Source organism: Macrotis lagotis, chromosome 1 (genome assembly GCF_037893015.1).
Source record: "Macrotis lagotis isolate mMagLag1 chromosome 1, bilby.v1.9.chrom.fasta, whole genome shotgun sequence".
In the NCBI taxonomy this organism is placed as follows: Eukaryota; Metazoa; Chordata; class Mammalia; order Peramelemorphia; family Peramelidae; genus Macrotis; species Macrotis lagotis.
This window is the reverse complement of record NC_133658.1, coordinates 183,443,883-183,463,236: the sequence shown is the minus strand read 5'-3', so window position 1 is coordinate 183,463,236 and position 19,354 is coordinate 183,443,883. Positions and strand designations below refer to the sequence as shown.

Sequence of the window (19,354 nt, the reverse complement as noted above, 5' to 3'; positions counted from 1 at the left end):
CAAACCACTTTGGAATCTGTGTCAAGAAAACCCAAAATGTGGTCTTGAAGGGAGGACACAATTGAAACAATTGCGTCAAAACAACAAGAAGAAAATGTAATCAGAAATATTTTTATCTACAAATTTGAAGATTTTTCTGCTAAATTTGAATAGTTAGTCTTAAATAGTAAAGTCTAGATAGAACCACTGATGTAGTTCTCAGGTTATGCAGAATTCTATTGAACTTTGAATATACTTTAATCACTTATAAGATACATAGTATAACTTTATAATCTATGTTATTGCATATGGCTAGTTTCTACAAACAATATTCATCTTTTCTTTTTTTTTTAGGGTTTTTTTTTTTTTGCAAGGCAAATGGGGTTAAATAGCTTGCCCAAGGCCACACAGCTAGTAATTATTGAGTCTGAGGCCACATTTGAACTCAGGTACTACCGACTCCAGTGCTCTATCCACTGCGCCACCTAGCTGCCCCAATATTTATCTTTTCAAAAGCATTCATTATATTCAATATTGAAAAATGGAAATTGAAAAATTCTAGTTTTTTGTCAACAAAGGAATCATTGGTTTCATATACATTCCTTCCTCAAGGTTAGTTAATGTTCACATTCAATTTTAAGAAGTGAAATTTTATTTCAGGTATTTAAAAAATCGAACAGTTTAGGAAATTAAATGTAAATTTTTTTTTTAGGTTTTTTGCAAGGCAGTGGGCTTAAGTGGCTTGCCCAAGGCCACACAGCTAGGTAATTATTAACTGTCTGAGACCAGATTTGACCTCAAGTACTCCTGACTCTATTCCACTGTGCCACCTAGCCGCCCCCTAGATTTTTTTAAAAAATAAAACTAACATTTTGGACTCATTTTATTTTCATAGTCTACTTTATTTCCAGCTAGAGAACCTCAGTGAATTACATTCTATTTAGATCATTAGTCTAACTATAAGCCTGTAAACTACAGAATATTATCAAGTTTTTTAGTAGATTTCCTGAATGTTCTTTATACTGAAAGAGAACAAATGAAAAAGCATGACACAATCAAAGATTGTCAGTGATCTGAATAACTTTGCAGAGTCACATAAGGAATTCATTGTGTACTAACTGAAGTTTCAGTTTGAAGAATTATTTTCAGACATTGATAATGCCCTAAAGGTCTTGGTTTGTTTAGTTCATATTGAAATTTGAAGTGCTGATTGTCTACTGCCAAAACTTCTCTGCTGCTCTACCTTGGTAAGTTTAATAGCTGGGGAGTGAAATCATTCTACATTTTGTTTTAAAGGTTTGTGATGAAATGGGTCCCATTCTGTCACAAAAAAAGCCTAGTTAAGTCACACTCTCATATGAAAGGTATGAAATGACCAACATGCTCCCCTAAATTAAAAACAAATGCCCTGGGTATAGTTCTACCAAGTCTTTCAATATCTAAAAACAGCATACTTTTTTTTATTTTTGCTGATTATTTTTCACTAGAACCATTCACAAAAATACTGATAGAAAACTGGATTCCTTTGCAGCTAAGTCTTCACCTCTACTTTGGAATGGAAGGGGGAAAAAACTTCTAAAAATTAGCTTCTTTCATTTCTTATTTCTCTTTAGTTCCAAATTTTCCTCCTTTTCAAAGAAAGGCCTTCCCTAACAGGATGCCTGGTGCCAGTTTATCCAAGTAAATGAACTGTCAACACTCCAGTTAGGTCACTGTGTTGAAAAGCATAGACATACAAGTCCAGTGTGCTGGTCATCTTGGGCAGTTGTTTATTCTTTTCTCCCAGAGTGACCTTAATTTAAAGCAGCAAAAGAAGTATCCTGTCAGCCTCTTTTCCATCCCTCTCTCTCCCTGTCTATTGTATTTGTACAAAAAATACAAATGTCAGAAAAATCACCCCACAATTCCAACCAAAACCAAGACATTGGGATCATTTGTATGCATTCTTTAAAACATTCTGCAGACTCTATCAACCTCCCTATTTAATCATCTTCATCTTCTCACTTGCATCTAAGTGTCTTGACAACCATACCAATTTGGCAATGATGTATGCAAGTTGCCTATCTAAAAATATTGGAAGGGCTATCCTGTCAGAAAGTGATTAATCATATATAGAAGTTAGATTTGAGATCTGGAAGACCAGTGTTCAAATTCTGCCTCTAACCTCCAAAGTAATTCATGAATCTGACTACTTTGTCATATGGGTATAGGAATTGTCCCATTAAAGAATTCAAAGATCCTTCATAAATATATGTATGCTATCTTGAGCATAGAAGAAGCAGGCAGAACAGGGAAGAGGAAAGTAGGATAATAATAAGATTAATAATAATAATAATAATAATAATATCTAATATTTATATAGCACTTACAATGTGCAGGCACTATGTTAAGCACTTTACAATAATCATCTTATTTGATGCTCAGAGCAATTCTTGAAGATAGGTACCTTATTATCCATACTTTACAGAGGAGGAAACTGAGGCAAACAGAGGCAAAGGGTCACACAGTTCAGAAGACAGAAACTGAATTTGAACTCAACTTTTCCTGACTCCAGGGCCTGAACTCTGTCCACTGCATCATCTCACTTTATATAAAATCCTTAATAAATACTTGATGATTGATTGGATTTTTCCAAGGGAACCTCATGGACTTGTTTTTTGTAGATCTGAACCCAGCAGCCCTGATCATGGTTCTTCGACAATGGAGCAGGACCTTGCTGCTTTGGATGCAGAAATGACACAGAAACTGGTAGAGTTAAAGGACAAACAACAGCAACAACTGCTGAATCTGCGACAAGAACAGTATTATAGTGAAAAATACCAGAAGCGAGAACATATCAAGTTGGTAAGTCAGAGAAGAACAACCTAATTTCAGGGCAACACTTACTAAAACCAATTACAAACTTGAGATTCTTCATTATTGAGATAAAATATTCCCCTACCTACATTTCTTGGGATGGCAAAATATAGTCAGTTCATTTCAGCAGACATCTATTAAATATATATTATGTATTATATGTGTAATTAAATACGTTATTAAAAACAAAATCCCATTAGTGTAGTACTTAAAGTCAAATGTGGAATTTTTATATGTGTATGCTTCTAGACTTGTGATTGTTTTTGAAAAAAGGAAGGTAATGGGAAGAAAATCCTTTCTTCTCTTGCAAATCACAATCTTCTTCATAATTTTTATTGTTAGACAGCAGCTTGGAGCCCGAAAGGTTAATCAACCTGTCCAGGATTACGTATTAAAATTGTGTCAATGATCCCAAGTCTAAATGGCTTCAAGACCAGCTCTGTATCCACAGCATATGGATGAATCTTATGTGAGGATCTGACATAGAAACAAATAGCTATAATATAAAACAGAGTGGTACAGAAGCAAAGAGAAGACTCTTGACAAAATGCTCTAGGAAAATTGGAGGAAGAAAAGATCATTTCCATTGGAGATGTCAGGGAAGTGACAGCACCTGACCTAGGTCTTGAAGTCAATATTTGAGAAAAAAAATATGAGAAAGGAATGAGTTCACCCCATGTATGTTAATACATATCCTTGTCAAAGTGAAGCCATTTTAACATAATGATTTCAAAATGATTTCAGATAACTATACATTCATTACAAAGATTTTTCTTTTCAGTGGGTAAGAGGATAGGGAATGGAGAGAAAATAGATTTTTATTCATTTAAAAATAAAGAAAATTAAACATTAAAAAATTGCATAATGATGCCAGTACTTGAGGTGTTTAGCCTGGAGAAAATGCAGTTTAGAAGAAGCATGCTTGCCTGTCTAAAAATATTGGAAGAGCTATCCTGTCAGAAAGGGATTAACCATAATGAATCTAAATCCAAAGGGAGAGAACTAAGACCAATGTTTGGAAATCATAGGTTTTAGTTCAATAATTTAAGTTGATTCAACAAACATTTTTTAAGCACCTATTATTTTCAAGGCAGTCCTCAAAGTCAGGAAGATTTGAATTCAAATTTCACTTCTGACAAATAGTCTGTGTGACCTTGGACTAGTCACTTAACCTTTATGTACCTCTCTTAAAACTATCAAGTCTGATCTGTGACAGTAGAAGGTGTTTATCTCATCCAGTTCTCCAAAGAAGTGAAGTCTTAGCTCCAATTCCTATACCTGTATGCAAGGCACTGTGCTAAGCACTAGCTTTATAAAAGTAAAAATGGCAGTTTCCCCCCTCCTGAAGGAACCAACATTTGACTGGGAAACTCTGACATGTACACAGAAAATGCATGGTAATTTAAAAGAAAAAAACGTGAAAGAAACAACTTCTGATAGTGGATGGAAAAGCATATTTGAAAAGAGCTAGTAAACTATTTTGACTGAAACATAGAATGTAGCCAAAGGAATAGAATCAAATAAACTTAGAAAGCTTCTAAACATTTAGAAGTATATACAAACTTAATGACCTGCTTTATGAAGTGGGGATTTCCTTGTTACTAGAGGTATTACAGCATAGGACCTCATTGTGATTATGAATGTGTCATTGACCAATGCATTTAAAAAAAATACCACAAATTCAAAACTTAAAATAGCTTAGTTCTATGTTTTTGCATTAGTTTTCCATTTTTAATTATTCTCTATTGGCAGATGAGCAAAATAATTTTTTCATTGAAAAACAAGGTTGTGATAATTGGTACAAAAACCCCATGTGTGCTGGGTGGAACAGTATGGCAGTTGGGGATTGATTTTGCTTTTCTCAGGTCAATATATCTCAACCCCTTTTCATTATATTGCTATTCTTTCTTCATTTATTTCTGCTCTTACTCTTGGAACCAAGTCTGGTGGGGTTTTTTCCCAACAGGGAGCTAGCCATCTACTATTGGAATCTCTTGAAAGACTATCAGTAGATGGATGATGATGTTAGTTATTTTTATAATGCACTCAGGTGCCATTTTTCCCTCTCTCATTCTCTATACTCTTCTCTTTCAAAACAACTTAGTGTGAAGTGTATTTTGCTTGAATGTAGTCATCTCCAATTGAAAAGCACACATCTACCACTCATAATATTTTATAATCCAAGTCTCCTTCCATTTCAGTTTGCAATTCCTGAAATCAGAGAATCAACTAATAGGGACTGCTAAATAGACAATCTTTTATCTGAATTGTTCCTAAAAACTGATTATGCAAATCTCAAGCTAAATTTTCTCATCTATTATAAGAGCAAAATGGGTCCAGTTCTTCCATAAATATGGACTGCAATGGTAAAATCTGTTTTGATGATGGAATTAAAATAAAATAAAATAAATATGTTCCTTAAATTCTGACAGTAACATAGTTTACTTGATTTCTGTATTTAAGAATTTTGTCCTCTAAGCTTATATATTTCTTAACATATGAATTTGGGCTAGTTTAGTCATATAATCTTTATTTGAAATCTAATCAAGTTTTTTCCTAGTGAATGATATGATGTTCAGCATCAACGACTCCTAATTTTCAAATGGCAAAATCTAGCTATGTTTTAAAAACTCTGTTTGGAAGACTATTACTCATAGTCATGATGCTTTGAATTCTGGTAGGTATCACTAGGTGAACTGATATCTATTAATGGGCAAATATAAGATTCCCTCAAATTTAGAAAAGAGAAGTCGAAATAACATATTTTTAGCAAATAATCCTTTTTTTCCCTCTAAAGATAAAACTCAAAATAACTGCCCAATTTCCTTAAGGATCATTATTCTTGTTCACTCAAATAAAAAAGACTTAATGAAATGCAAATACCTGAGTATAAAATACTTTAATGACCACTTAACTTTAGTTTTCCTTTCCACTGTCAGAAAAACCTTTATTGCATCTAAATGTCCTGGAGCATGCTCTACTAAAAGATTGCTAGCCCATTAAGAAATGAAAGCTCTCACAAGTCTTTTCTTGAAGGTTAATTAGCAGATACTAAAGACAAGACTTCCTTGAACCATTGCTCAGGCTCTTAATAAACCTGCTCTAGAACATAGTTTGTCTTGTCAAATTCTGGGAATTCCTCACACCTATGATTTTCCTAGTCCATTCCTTGCAAATTTCTACTTTCAAGTCAGAAATACCATAATGGAGAAAAAAAACTCATGTTTTTCTCTCATATGATGAAGTCTGACTTGAAGACTTTTTGGCTGTCAACCAGAAATTATTTATAACAACCAACTTAACTCTTTTTATTTGATCAGTACTTAAGTAACTTTGTTTCATTTGCTTTGTATTTTAAAAAAATTTTTAAAAAATTAGCTGTTCATTAAAAAGACAAAACTTTTTCTTTCCTCCTCTGACATTTTAGGACTGTTCCAATGCATGAAGTAGCATTTCCAGGGGGAACATTGTAATAGGTTGATGGAAGAAAAAAGTACATTGGATTTGATTTCAAAGAACATGGTTTGCAATCTAGTTCTTCTATTTAATGAGTATCTGTTTAATCTTAGTCAAGTCACAAACTTCTCTAGGACTCAGTTTCCTCAACTGTAAAATGGAAGGGTGGAACTAACATGGCTCTTAGGTTGGTAGAAGTCCAAATATTTAGTGCTATTTTGTACAGAAACAAGTTAGCCAAATAATAATTCTACACATTTCATCCATGCCAAAAATTTCAATAAGGGATGGGAAGTAACATTGGGAAAGAGAATACTAGCTGAAGAATTAAGAAATAATGAGGGAAAAAATGCAGAAGTCAACACATGAGTACTGGATTCAGTAAGTGGAGAGAACAAATAAGTGAGATCTTGAGAAATCAAATAGATGATAGTCAAGTACACTGGATACAGGAGACAGAAACAGGAGCTGGGACAAGTACTAAACACCAGAAATGACCCAACAGTCTTAAAAACGCCAGATCATAGAATCATATACCTACACTTTCTAGGGACTTCAGAGAGCATCTAAGCTAACTCCTCTTTTTATAAATAAGGGACCTGGAGCCTCAGGGTCTCTCACCCACATAAGTAATGTCAGCAGTGGGATTTGTACTCAGGTCATCGGACTCCAAGACCTCTGCTCTTTCCACAATAGCACCACACTCTTCTCTCCATTTTTCTATGACTACACTTATGGTAGAATCAGTAAATGAAGTGCTAGACCTGTATTCTAGAAGACCGAAGTTCAAATCCAACCTCAGATACTTTCTATGGTGATAATAATAGTACCTACCTCCCAAGATTAATATTTTAAAGTCATTAGCTAGCATTTCTTTAGGGATTGAACACTTCCATCTTATTTGAGATGTTTCTTCTGCTTCTAACTTATTGCTAAGGACTCTCTAATGAGGTAATTATTTTTTCTCTCTGCCCTGGCCACATGCCTTACTGAAAGCCCATGCCTTTCTTTTCTGCATACCAGTTTGCCTTAGCTTCCAAAGACAGGTGGGATATAAATGAAAAAAAAAAGGCATTTAATATATTTCTCTCAAGTCCAGGAGGAAAAAAAAAATATAGCAAGCAATGACCTGGATCTGGACAATAAACAAAACAAAACAAAAATAGCAACAAGAAAGCATTTTTGTACAAAGCCAAAATGTCCTTATTTGTCACCCTGAAGGCAAAGAAAATAAGAATAACATATAAGAATGTGTCCCTGAAAAGGACCCCTAACCCAATACCAAATGATAAAATCCAGTGTAATTAACACAGGAAGCAAACAAGCCTGTGAATGGAGGGGAAAGTACTTGGTAACTAGACAAATTAAAAAGATGATTATTTTAGCTTCCAGATTCATTCACAAAACTTTATTTAAGTTTATCTATTTCAGATATAATGGTCCACAAGTCAATGATCAAGAGAGGAAACTCCCATGATTTGATAATTTTTCCACAGAGAATCAGTAAATAATTTATAGCTTACCTTGCAAAACTATGCTGTGAAATAGACTACAGGTTTCACAAGAGATATTTTAATGTTTTTTTCATACTTATCATAAAGGGTAGTTTGATAATGTGGAAAATGATGCACAATTCAATGGAAAGAATACCAGACTTTGGAGTCAAGAGAAACTGACTTCAAATCCTCCTGTGTGTGACCCTATACAATTCATCTAATCTTTCACTAAGGCCCAATTTCCTCATTAATAAAATGGGAGAATTGACTAGAGAGTGTCTAGCTCTCTTTCAATGATCTTAAACTTCATAAATGAATGGTATAGTGAAAAGCCACTGAAGTGGATTGGATGTAGGTTCAACTCAGCTCTGTCATGTTCTAGTTTTATAAGCCTCAGTTTGTTCATCTTTAAAATGGGAACAGCAATACTTTCTATACTTAAATGAGGAAGTGATTGTGATGAAAGCACTCAATGAAGTTTAAAATGAATAAAATTTTAAGCACTATAGAGATGTGAACTAATTTTTTTGCCATTTCTCTAGATATTAATCCATCGAACTCACCATAAGCCCTCATGCAATTAACCTTAAAATTCCATAATTTGAAAAGGGAATAAATCCAGTGTACCTTCATTATTTAGATCTTTATCCTATACTCCAGGCTTTATCTCCAGCAAATATCATAGGCTAACTTCCTGTTTCTATGAAATGCATTTTTGAACTTAATCTCTCTCTACCACAAGTTTATGTACTATGATAGAAGATCAGTGAAAAGTCAAGAGCTTACAAAAACATGTGCAAAGATGAATAAATAAAAAAAATTATATATATATATATTATATATAAAACAAACTCAAACAAATTCTGAGGAATGAGAATTGGCTCCTGAGAGCATCAAGGAAAGAACTCCTATAGGAAGTTCAAAGTTTTGGGATTGCATTTTGAATAAAGCTAAAATTTTAGAGACAGCTTGATGATTCAATGATAGTAGGGTTAGTGCTGAACCTAGAATTAGGCAGAGGAATTCAAATCCACCCTCAAACCCTTAGTAACTGTTTGACCCTGGACAAATCACCTAACCTCTTCTACCTTCAGCTTTGTCTTCTATAATACAGAGATCATCATAGCACCTCCCTTCTAAACCTGCTGTAGGGATCAAATGCTATAATCTTATACAAAAGCACTTTGCAAATCTTGAATATCTATGTAAATGAAACTGTTATTATTGGGAGATAAAGAAAAACATTCAGAATGGGGATAGCATATGCAGTAGATGGAATAGCATGTACAGGAATATATAATAATTTTCATAATTATTATTAATAGCTAGCATTTATAGTGCTTATTAGATTCTAAGCACTGTGTTAATTGCTTAACAAATATTATCCTATTTTACCCTAATAGCAATAATAATAATAGCAAAAACAAGGATGTTGTTGTTCAGTCATTTCAGTCCTGTCCAACTCTTCATGACCCAATTTGCATTTTTCCTAGGCAAATATACTGCAGTGATTTGCCATTTTCTTCTTTAGTTTATTCTATAGATAAATTGAGATATAGACAGTTAAGTGACTTGCTCAGAGTCCCACAACTAGGAAGTGTCTGAGGCCAAATTTGAACTCAGAGAGATGAATCTTTCTAACTCCAGGTCCAGAACTCTATCCACTGTACCATCTAACTACATAATAATGATAATGATGATGATGATGATGATGATGATGATAAAATTACTAGCATGTATTACGACATACTATGTGCCAGGCTCTTTGTTAAGCAATTTACAATTATGATCTCATTTGAAAACCCTGGGAAGGAAGTGCTATTGAAGAAGAGAAATATGTTCTACAATTAATCTGTTCCCTCTGCACAGGCCCAATCCCTTACATTAGCAATATCTTCCCCATCCCATCATTCAAAGTAAGAGATGAAGTTGATGAACTTTTAGGAAAGTATCATGCTCCTCCCTGGCAAGGCCCAGGTAAATCAACTGACAGTCAATCAGATAATCAACAAAACAATGGATGCCGGCTTTAGCCTGAATGAATTAAGTCTTAGACCTACTGCATATCCCTAATTACCTCTTCTCTGCTCTCTGGGTTGCAGCCTCTATCTGCCTATTACCTAAATTGTCTTCCTGCCCCTTTAAAAGATTCTCCAGTTCATTTTACAGATGAGCAAACTGTGACAAATAGGGTTGTGATTTTCCCAGGTTCATACAGGTTGGATTTGAACTCAGGTTTCCTGAATTACAGGACTGGACCTCTATCCACAGTGCCACTAGCTGCCACAAATTTCCTTGTGATTAATAAAATTTAAATTCAGTTATTCTCCCAATTTTCTTATGAATAGAATTAACTCAATTAGAAAGGAGTTAAAAAGACTGCCTCTGTGGTACTGGAGTCTTAAATTTTCCAAAAAGAAGATTAGTTCTGGTCCTGACATTAATCATCTGTAAAGTGAACTCCTTCTCTCAACTCTGAGGCCTCAGCAAGACAAATGGGGTTAAGTTGCTTGCCCAAAGTGACACAACTAGGTAATTACTAAGTGTCTGAGGCTAGATTTGAACTCAGATACTCCTGACTCCAAAGCAGGTGCTCTATCCGCTGCAGCACCTAACCACCCCAAGACTCATGATTTCTAAGATCCCTCTGTGTTCTAGAACCACAGAGTCTAAAATGTATTGTGAATCCTTCCATTCACAGACTCAATTTTCTCATCTACAAAATAAGTAGGGTGAACTAGGTGACCTAGAAGGACCCTTTTGTTTATAATTGCTCCCATTTTATTTATGACTGAAATATGGATTGAACTTTGGGTAAAAATAATACATATTTCTCTGAGATTTATTACCTTTAGAGATAACTCAGAGAAGTGACTAAAACTATAGCTAAGAAATTAAAGTTTGAGAAGAAATTAATGGTTTAAAAGGAGGAAACAGTTTTCAACTTATGACAGTTGGGAGACAAGGGATTCTGTTTATAGTGAGAATTCCAGCAATGGAATTCCCAGGCCTAATGGTTTGTTTAGTTTGCTTCCCCTGGAATTTCCTGACTCATTGCATGCATTTGTCAAGTCAAGCCTAGGAGCTGAAGCAACACATTTCATACAAAGTAAAAACAACAGCCCAATATGGCCCTTCCTCTGTTTCACTGAGGATGGTTTTCTAAGTCTACCTACTTTCATTTTAAATGAAATCAATCTTTATTGTCAATTTTCATTGCATAACACCCTACTCCAGATAATTATCTATACACTACAGATATGGATATCTCCATTTCTGCTACTGCCAAAGGATAGACTTTTCTGTTTATTTTTTAACATAATAAACTATATTTCTAAGGTTTCTAGGTAGACCAGTGGTTAGAATGTCAATCCCTCTATAGTCAGGAAGACTCATTCCTGCATTGAAATCAGACATTTATTTAACTGTGTGACCCTAGGCAAGTCACTTAACCATATTTGTCTCACTTTTCTTCTCTATAAAAAGAGCTGGAGAAGGAAATGACAATCTACTTCAATAGCTTTGCCAAGAAAACCTCAGATGGAGTCACAAAGAGTAGGACACATCTGAACACAACAAAATATGTAAATTGAATGCCTTGCAAATTTCAGAAGTTGCAAAGTTTTTCTAAGAAAGTTTCTGGGCAGCTAGAAGGAGTCAAGAGGACCTGAGTTCAAATGTGACCTCAGATACTTAATAGTTGCCCAGCTGTGTGACCTTGGGCAAGTCACTTAACCCCAATGCCTTAAATAAAAAAAAATTTTTAAAAAGAAAGTTGCATTTTCTGACTTTTGATTTGGTTTCATATTAAATATGACTACCAGAGTTTAATGTGTTTGACACCCATTATTTCTTTTTATTAGCATAGTGAACATTTTAAAGAATATGCTGCACAGTTATTGGTATTCATACTCAAAGTGGACCAATATGTGCCATATAAGGATTTGTAAAAGGAACAAGAACTTTTTAGCCAAAGAATATTATAGATTCAAAGGGCACTAGATAGATATACTTAATTGGAAGATTAAATTACAACAGTGGGTAGAACTGGTAAAGAGTCAAATTTATGTTCATCTTAAGGAAAGACTAAACAAAGAAATCAACCTTAATGGAATGGGTTGCCTTCCTAGATAGATCTCTCCCTCTGGGTCATCAAGTCAAAGGTGTGTGACTACTTAATAAGTTTTTTGATTAGGCGGGTGACTACTTAACAGTTTTTTTGGTTAGGGGTTCTTGTTTAGGTACAAATTGGATTAAATGACCTCTTAAAGCCTCTATTCTCTGTAAATTGTAATTCTTTGAAGAGTCTGTAATTACTTGAGTTGGGTGAGTGCCACTTAACTGTTTACTAAATATCTTAGAAAGTCTTTCATTAAGCTGATCTCTTTACATTAGGTAATATATTTTTCTTTCTATCAAAAAAATGGTTGAAATTCCTACTACATCTCTTCCATTTTCTTTGTATCTTTTTTTCCATTGGACAGAGTAAGAATAAATGAAAGGTAAAATTTTCCATATCTAATGATCATAGGAACTGTTTGACAAGGCACCTACATCAGTTACCCAGCATATATTAAATGATGAGAATACTAAAAAAAATTTAAAAAAGAGAAAAAAAACCCTGCTTTCAAGAATTTCAGTCTTATGGGGATGGTAACATGCAAATAACAATATACAAACAGGATATATGTATATATATATATATATATATATATATATATATATGATAAATTATAGATAATCTCAGAGGAAGATAATCTTAAGGAAGATTTGGAGGGAACCGAGAGGGAAAGATGAGGAAAAAATATATTTAAACTTTAAATATCAGGATTTTCAAAATAATATTTAATTTCAGTGCTAAATTTGGAATTATTGAATATTAGAACTTAAAAGAAATCTAATTCACCCCCATCATTTAAAGAAGAGAAAGTGGTTAGCACTCAGTTCCCTCTCTAATTGATTTTGTTTAGCTTTATATGTTTTTGTATTTACTTCTCTTTATACCTAGATTTGAAGTAAGACAATCCAGTTATATTCTTCCAATGCCATTTAGCACCCATTTTACTGACCAGGCAAATCATTTGACCACCTAGGACCTTGGTTTCCTGAGGTTGGAATATTTGACTTTTGAGGTCCCTTCCAGCTCTAAATATGTAACTTTATGAATCATCTTGAGTCTGGTTTCATGTCTCATTTTTGTCTGTGTCTTCACAAGACTTAACAGAATGTCCCAAAACATTGTAGTTGTTTAAGAAATGCTTAAATATGCACAAGGGACAACTAGGCAGTGCAGTGGATAGAGCACGGGTCTTGAGGTCAGGAGGACTAGAGTTTGAATCCAGCCTCATGCACTTACTAGTTTTGTGACATTGGGCAAATCACTTAATCCTCATGCCATACATCCAGGGTCATCTCCTATCTTCCTGATCTATATCTGGCCATTGGACCCAGATGACTCTAGAGGAGAAAGTGAACATGGCATCACCTCCCTGATGTCACGGTCATCGAGAATGAAGTACAAACACCTCCATCATCAAATATACACAGTACCTGGCATGTATTAAGCACTCAATAATGTTTAGTGGTGGTATTGAATTAAACTGGTTGATTTTGTGTCCAATCATTTTAGTCATATCCAACTTTTTGTGACCCCTTTTGGGTTTTTCTTAGCAAAGATACTGAAGTAGTTTGTCATTTCCTTCTCCAGATAATTTTACAGATGAGGGAACTGAGGCAAACAGGGATAAGTGACTTACCCAGAGGTCATATTTGAACTCAAGATGAGTCTTCCTGACTCCAGACCTGCTACTCTGTCTAATGTACACCTAGCTGTCGTGAGGTTAAATGAGATGAAGTGACTGGTACAAGATTTAAAGGTTAGTTAATTAGAAGAAAGATCAAGGTTTCTAGACTCCCAGTTCTTTACTCTATTACAATATCTGATACTATAATGTTATTTTAATTAGCTATTTGTTAAGGGATAATATTGTAATATTATTCACCTACTGTGAGGTCTTAGGGGGAAAAGTTGACATTTACATTGACTAAGATTTTATTACAAGAAGAAGAATTATAATCACTTTAAATTTCAAAACTATATCTGATAAGAATTTTATCCAATATATTCCTTTATTTTCCACTTCTTTTCTTGTTTAAAAAAAATCCCCAAGGGTAATTAAACACTCAGATATACATGACTGTAGTGCTGAGGTTTTGAAATGAAACATGAAAAACCAGAACTTCAAAGGAAGTGTAGCTGTGGGAAATTTTTAATAATAAATGGACAGATATGAAGATCTTCATAAAAGTTGAATATTTGGGAGTATGAGTGGCTGGTTTTTAAAATTTTAATCTTGCCCCCCACACCCTTTGAGGGGAAAACAAAAGGATAAACAACTTTCTAAATTGGAAATTCAATTTCCTTCAGTGATATTTAACTTTTAAAAATAGCTTGCCATTCTCAAAAATGTAAAAAAAAATTTTCAATTCAAGAAATGAATGATTTTTTTGACAAAAGTCAAATGTTTATTGGGTGCCAGGTTGAATCAGGCTTTTAGTATTGCACAAAAAAGGGAAAAACACTTTTTAAAAATAGAAACTGAAAAGAGCAAAATTGTTTTGGGTGTATGATAAACATTTAGAACTTTGGCTTTTTTCCCGTTTCCCAGAATTATCCTTCCTCAGAGATTCTGCAAACTTACTAGATTCAAACTGTGTTTTCAGTTCTTTAACAGAATGAAAAACCAAAGTATAATCTACCACACAAAATTCTCTCTGTTACTGCTCTTTCTTCCCTTCACCCCTCTCAGAAAATTGAGTTTTTAATCCAGCTTAATTGATCATGGAAATGAAAATAAACAAGACTTCTTTTTAATAGAAAGTAATGTTGTTGCTCCCCCAAATTAAAAATGATTGACAAAGGAAGAGATGTAAATAATGCAATTCTTTTTATTTCTGGGGGCCTGATATTTTAAACACAAGGATAAAATTAAATTATATTTACTGTGTTTTTTTCCTCTAGTTTATTGACATACTCTCCTAGTAAACTAAGTAAACTTATTATTAAGTTGTTATTGATATCTATCTTTAAAAATACTTTCCCCAATGTTAAATAATCTTAAGCAACTGGACCTCTTTAAGATCTGTAAAGTATTTCCTATTGAGTCACCACTTAATGCAAGCAAAGATTTAAGGTCTGCTAAGTCCAAGTCAAAAGCAAGCTAGTTTAACTTTTTAATGTACTCTATTTTAGGTTAGTTAATAATTGTTTACTTTGTTCAAAGTCAAAAACATCTACTACCCTTGCTATGTATACTACTCTACAATAGGCATCAAGGTAACACAATGAATAGGAGGCCAGGGGTTCCAATACTTGCCACTTACTGGCTGTATCACCTTGGGGCAAGTCCCTTAACCCTGATTATTTTGCATCCAAGGCCATCTCTAGGCATCCAGATTCATATCTGGCCACTGGACTCAGATGACTCTGGAGAAGAAAGTGAGATTGATGACTTAGTATTAACCACCTTCCCCCCCCCCCCCCCCCACTGACCTACAATCCTTGTGCTTCTTAGAGAATGAAGGATAAACATCATTATGGGCAAGACACTATGGTAAGTGTTGGGTTACAGAGAAAGGCAAAAATATAGTTCCTGTGCTCATGGAGCTTATACTTTAATGAAGAAAACATTTAAACAACTTTATACTTTAAAAATAGAGATAATGTAAATGGGAAATAATCTCAGAGGAAAAGAACTAGCAGTGGGGAAGACTGGAAAAAACCTAATTGTGGTCTTATTATCTAAGCTTCCTTCTACTCACTTATCAGGAGTCACATTAAATTTTTGTTGTTTAACAACATATTCTTGGAAATAATGGCACATTACTAGAATTAAATATCTTATTATTGCTGCTAAGTAAAAACCAATAATACAGTGACCTCATTTGAAAGTGCAGGTAACATTTCACATCTGTAGCATCATCCTTTCCTCAACACACATACTTCTTTACTAAAAAAAAAATAAGAAAAATCTATTTTCTCTTCTATCCTCCCACTCCACTGAGGGAAAAAAAGAAGAAAAGCAAGTATGTTGCAACAAATATTTATAGTCAAGCAAAATTTAATTTCCTCAATGATGTAAAATATGCATTATCTGTGTATCATATATATGTATTTATTGTACTTATATTTCCTATTAAGTATATACAAAAATATAAATATGTATGTGTATAATACCTGCCTTTTTAATATGGAATGCTATTTCACTGTGACTCACAACGGCCTTTTTGTCTATCCAATTCCTTTTGACCTCCCAAAACTATATTTCAGTCACATGTCCCACCAAGTTTTGGTGATATGTATAATGCTAAATTTGCCTTCTTACTTTAGGATATGTAATTCACCTTAATTATTATCCATAGTTTTCACATTTGTTTATACTCATCTGAAACTATAGATTTTATTGCTGAAATTCATTATGAATTTTTTCTTTGCATCACTATATTCTTAAATTATGACTATTATATTTAATTTAGTGGATACATGAAGGCAGTTTTCTCCATTTCTGTTCCTTTTCAGTTTAAAGCTCTTTTGATTCAATTTGTAAGATTTCAGACAATGTTTTTTACTGCTTATCTTGTATTTGATATTCTATAGACATCTTAAAATCAACATATCTAAAACTTAACTCATTATCTTCCCCAGCTCCATCTTACCCTTCTTAACTCTTCTGTAACTTTCAAAGGCAAATCTCTAAAATCTATAGCTCCTTCTTCCCCCTCACAACCCCCACCGCCCTCATCATCTCATACCAGATACTAAATTTACCTTTTGCTAGATGTCTGTGTCTTGTCTCTCCTTATCTCCCCATCTCCTTAAAACTCAATTATCAAATTGTGCAGGTCTGGCATATCCTCAACTTCAAATGGCCACCCCTCCCCCTTCAATAAAATTATGTTTCCTTATCACCTCTAGAATCAATCCTCTACTATTTTATATTTATAAAATCTTCACTCATTTAAAATCTTTCATAACCTGGCTCCTTCTCATCTCTCTAGTCTCCTTACATCTTACTCTTCCACCATGACATTGACCTATTTGCTGTTCCTATTATTTGCCTAGCATATTTTCTGACTGCCCTCAAAAGACATTTCCATCTCCCAAGTCTAGACATTTTCACTGATGGTCTCCCATGCTTGGAATTGTTTCCTTCTCAATTTTTCTCCTGACTTCCTTCAATACCCAGATAAAATTCTGCCTTCTACCAAAAAACCTTTCCTGATTCCTCCTTAAGATTAATACCTTTCCTCTATTATCTCTATTTTGTGCTTAATAACACTACCTTCAATTTTTCCCCATTGCAATTCATTCTCCATCCTGTTGTCAAATTCATCTTCTTGAACCATAAGTCTGACCATGTCATCCCTATCAACACCAGGATCAAAGATAAAATATTTGCTTGATTTTGAAGCCTTTTATAACCTTTCCAGTCTTCTTAAACAGTATTCCCTTGTGTCTGAAATTCTCTCATCATCTCAACTTCCTGAACTTTCTGATTCCCCCAAAATCTAAGCTAAAATCTCACCTTTGCCAAGAAACTTTTCCTGATTCTCTTTTAATCCTAATACTTTGATTATATCTAATCTATCCTGTAATTATCTTGTTTATTATGCATAACTGTTTTCATGTAGTATCCCTCTTTAGATATAAGCTCCCAGAGAGTTTAGCTTTCTATCCTCACCATACAGTACAGTGTCTGATATATAGAAGGCACTTAATAAATGTTTCATTTGACAATAAAGAAGTTTTTTCTAGTTTTTTTTTTTTTAACCAAACAACAAGGGATTGGATTTGAAAGCCTACTCACTCTAAAACTAGCTGTCAGGTGTGAAAGCAATACCAGTTGTACTTTGTTCCATTGAACTGAGAAAAATCATAATTCCCTCAATTCTCCATAACCATGAGTACCTAGACACTATAGAAATCTTGCTTCCAAGACTGTCTAGGACCACAGTCTTAGACACTGTGCTCACTACTAGTAGTAAAATTCTACCGGCTGCAAAGTGAATTCTGCCTTTCTTCTGACTTCATTATCAGGAGGTATCTTGAGATGAGGTAAAGGAACTGGTAGAGGCTACCATGACTTCTGGGCACCTGGTCTTATAACCAGGAATCCTCATCTAATTTCCCTGTTGGCTTAATCCCCTCCCCTGGTAGTGATAGAAAGAACAAATTGGGCTTTGCCTCTATCATTATAGAAATTCTGAAGAGAGTAAGGACTTTCAGCTTTCCTATCCCATGACTCCTATATTACTACCAAGTCCTTCCTCATTTCTGTGATTCAAAATTTCCACTAAACCTCCTTCCAATCAATTTCTTTCTTATTTCCACTCCAGTCAGAATTCTTATGTTGCTCTATTCTTTCTTTCTTAGGCCCTATAGAATCCTTATTGCACTATTAATCTTTCATCACAGATGTCTTCCCCTCAGTCTTTCCATATTCTTATATTCATGGAAACTTGACCCCTCCAAAAGGTACATGCATTTAAGTAATAAGCATGGTTTCTCTCATATACCCAGGGACTGTGGAACATAAGACATACTTCTTGTTCTAAAATCTAAATGTATGCTAATATCATTCAGTTTTTTTTTTCCCCTTAAGGTTCTTTCCATTCATTTATGTCACTTATGTGATTTACTGGCCTATTGCTTATTCTCTATCAGTATACACCTTATATTTTTATCCTCTACTTCAACTATTATGTAGGGACATACACAAACTTTACATATATGTAAATACATATATATTATATATGTACACACATGTATATATTTTTATTTGGTCAATATACACATTTACATTTATACATACATACTGTATATATTGATGTCCTCTTGTTGCTGCTGATTTGTTCCTTGGGTTCAGTTCTGCCCTGCAAGGAATAGTGACTCAGACTCAGGAATGAAGGTTTTGGAAAGAAAAATAGAGATTTATTAAAGGAAGTTACAGCATATTAAGAAAGGGATAGAAAAGTTAGAAAGAGTTCTAAGAGAAGACCACATGGATGACTAGCTGGCCAGCATTCAGCAGGGCACTGGCAGGTCAAAGAGAGTGGGCCCTCTTCTCCTTCCTCTTAAGTTCTCTCTCTGAGTCCATGGGAGGGGGTGGTGACCTGGGAGTGACCCAAGTCCCTCACTGGAGATTTTTCATTTTGGGGACCCTTTTGGGTGGTTTTCCAGGACCTGTGCTTCCTGGCTGCCCCAGGGAAAGCAATGCAATACAAGTTGAAGGTCAGGCCCTCAGGTGTGGCCTAAATTAGATGATAATGGAAAGAAGATTCCCTTTACAATGCAAACAAAAGATTTACAAAGTTTGTCTTCTACTGATCTCTTCACCCCCTATGCCCATGTTTCTCTGCATCACTCTCATCTTCCAATTCATCAACCTCTAAACTTCTACATTTTTGTTCCATTTCAACTAGTCATAGGAATGGTGTGATTTTATTATCATGTGTAAATTGTATATTTTGTACATGAGATAGAACTATGAAATTTGACTTTTAGTGTA

General features: G+C 34.3%; 1 protein-coding gene across 1 annotated transcript in view; it reads left to right on the top strand.

Annotated features, from left to right (window-relative positions):
* The window catches only part of PLCB1 (phospholipase C beta 1), a 964,239-nt gene that overhangs the window by 825,175 nt on the left and 119,710 nt on the right, over positions 1–19,354 (top strand). The window contains exon 27 of the mRNA XM_074209479.1: positions 2,643–2,823. Within this exon, the coding sequence (XP_074065580.1) occupies positions 2,643–2,823 (181 nt within the window). The remainder of the gene's footprint in view (positions 1–2,642; positions 2,824–19,354) is intronic.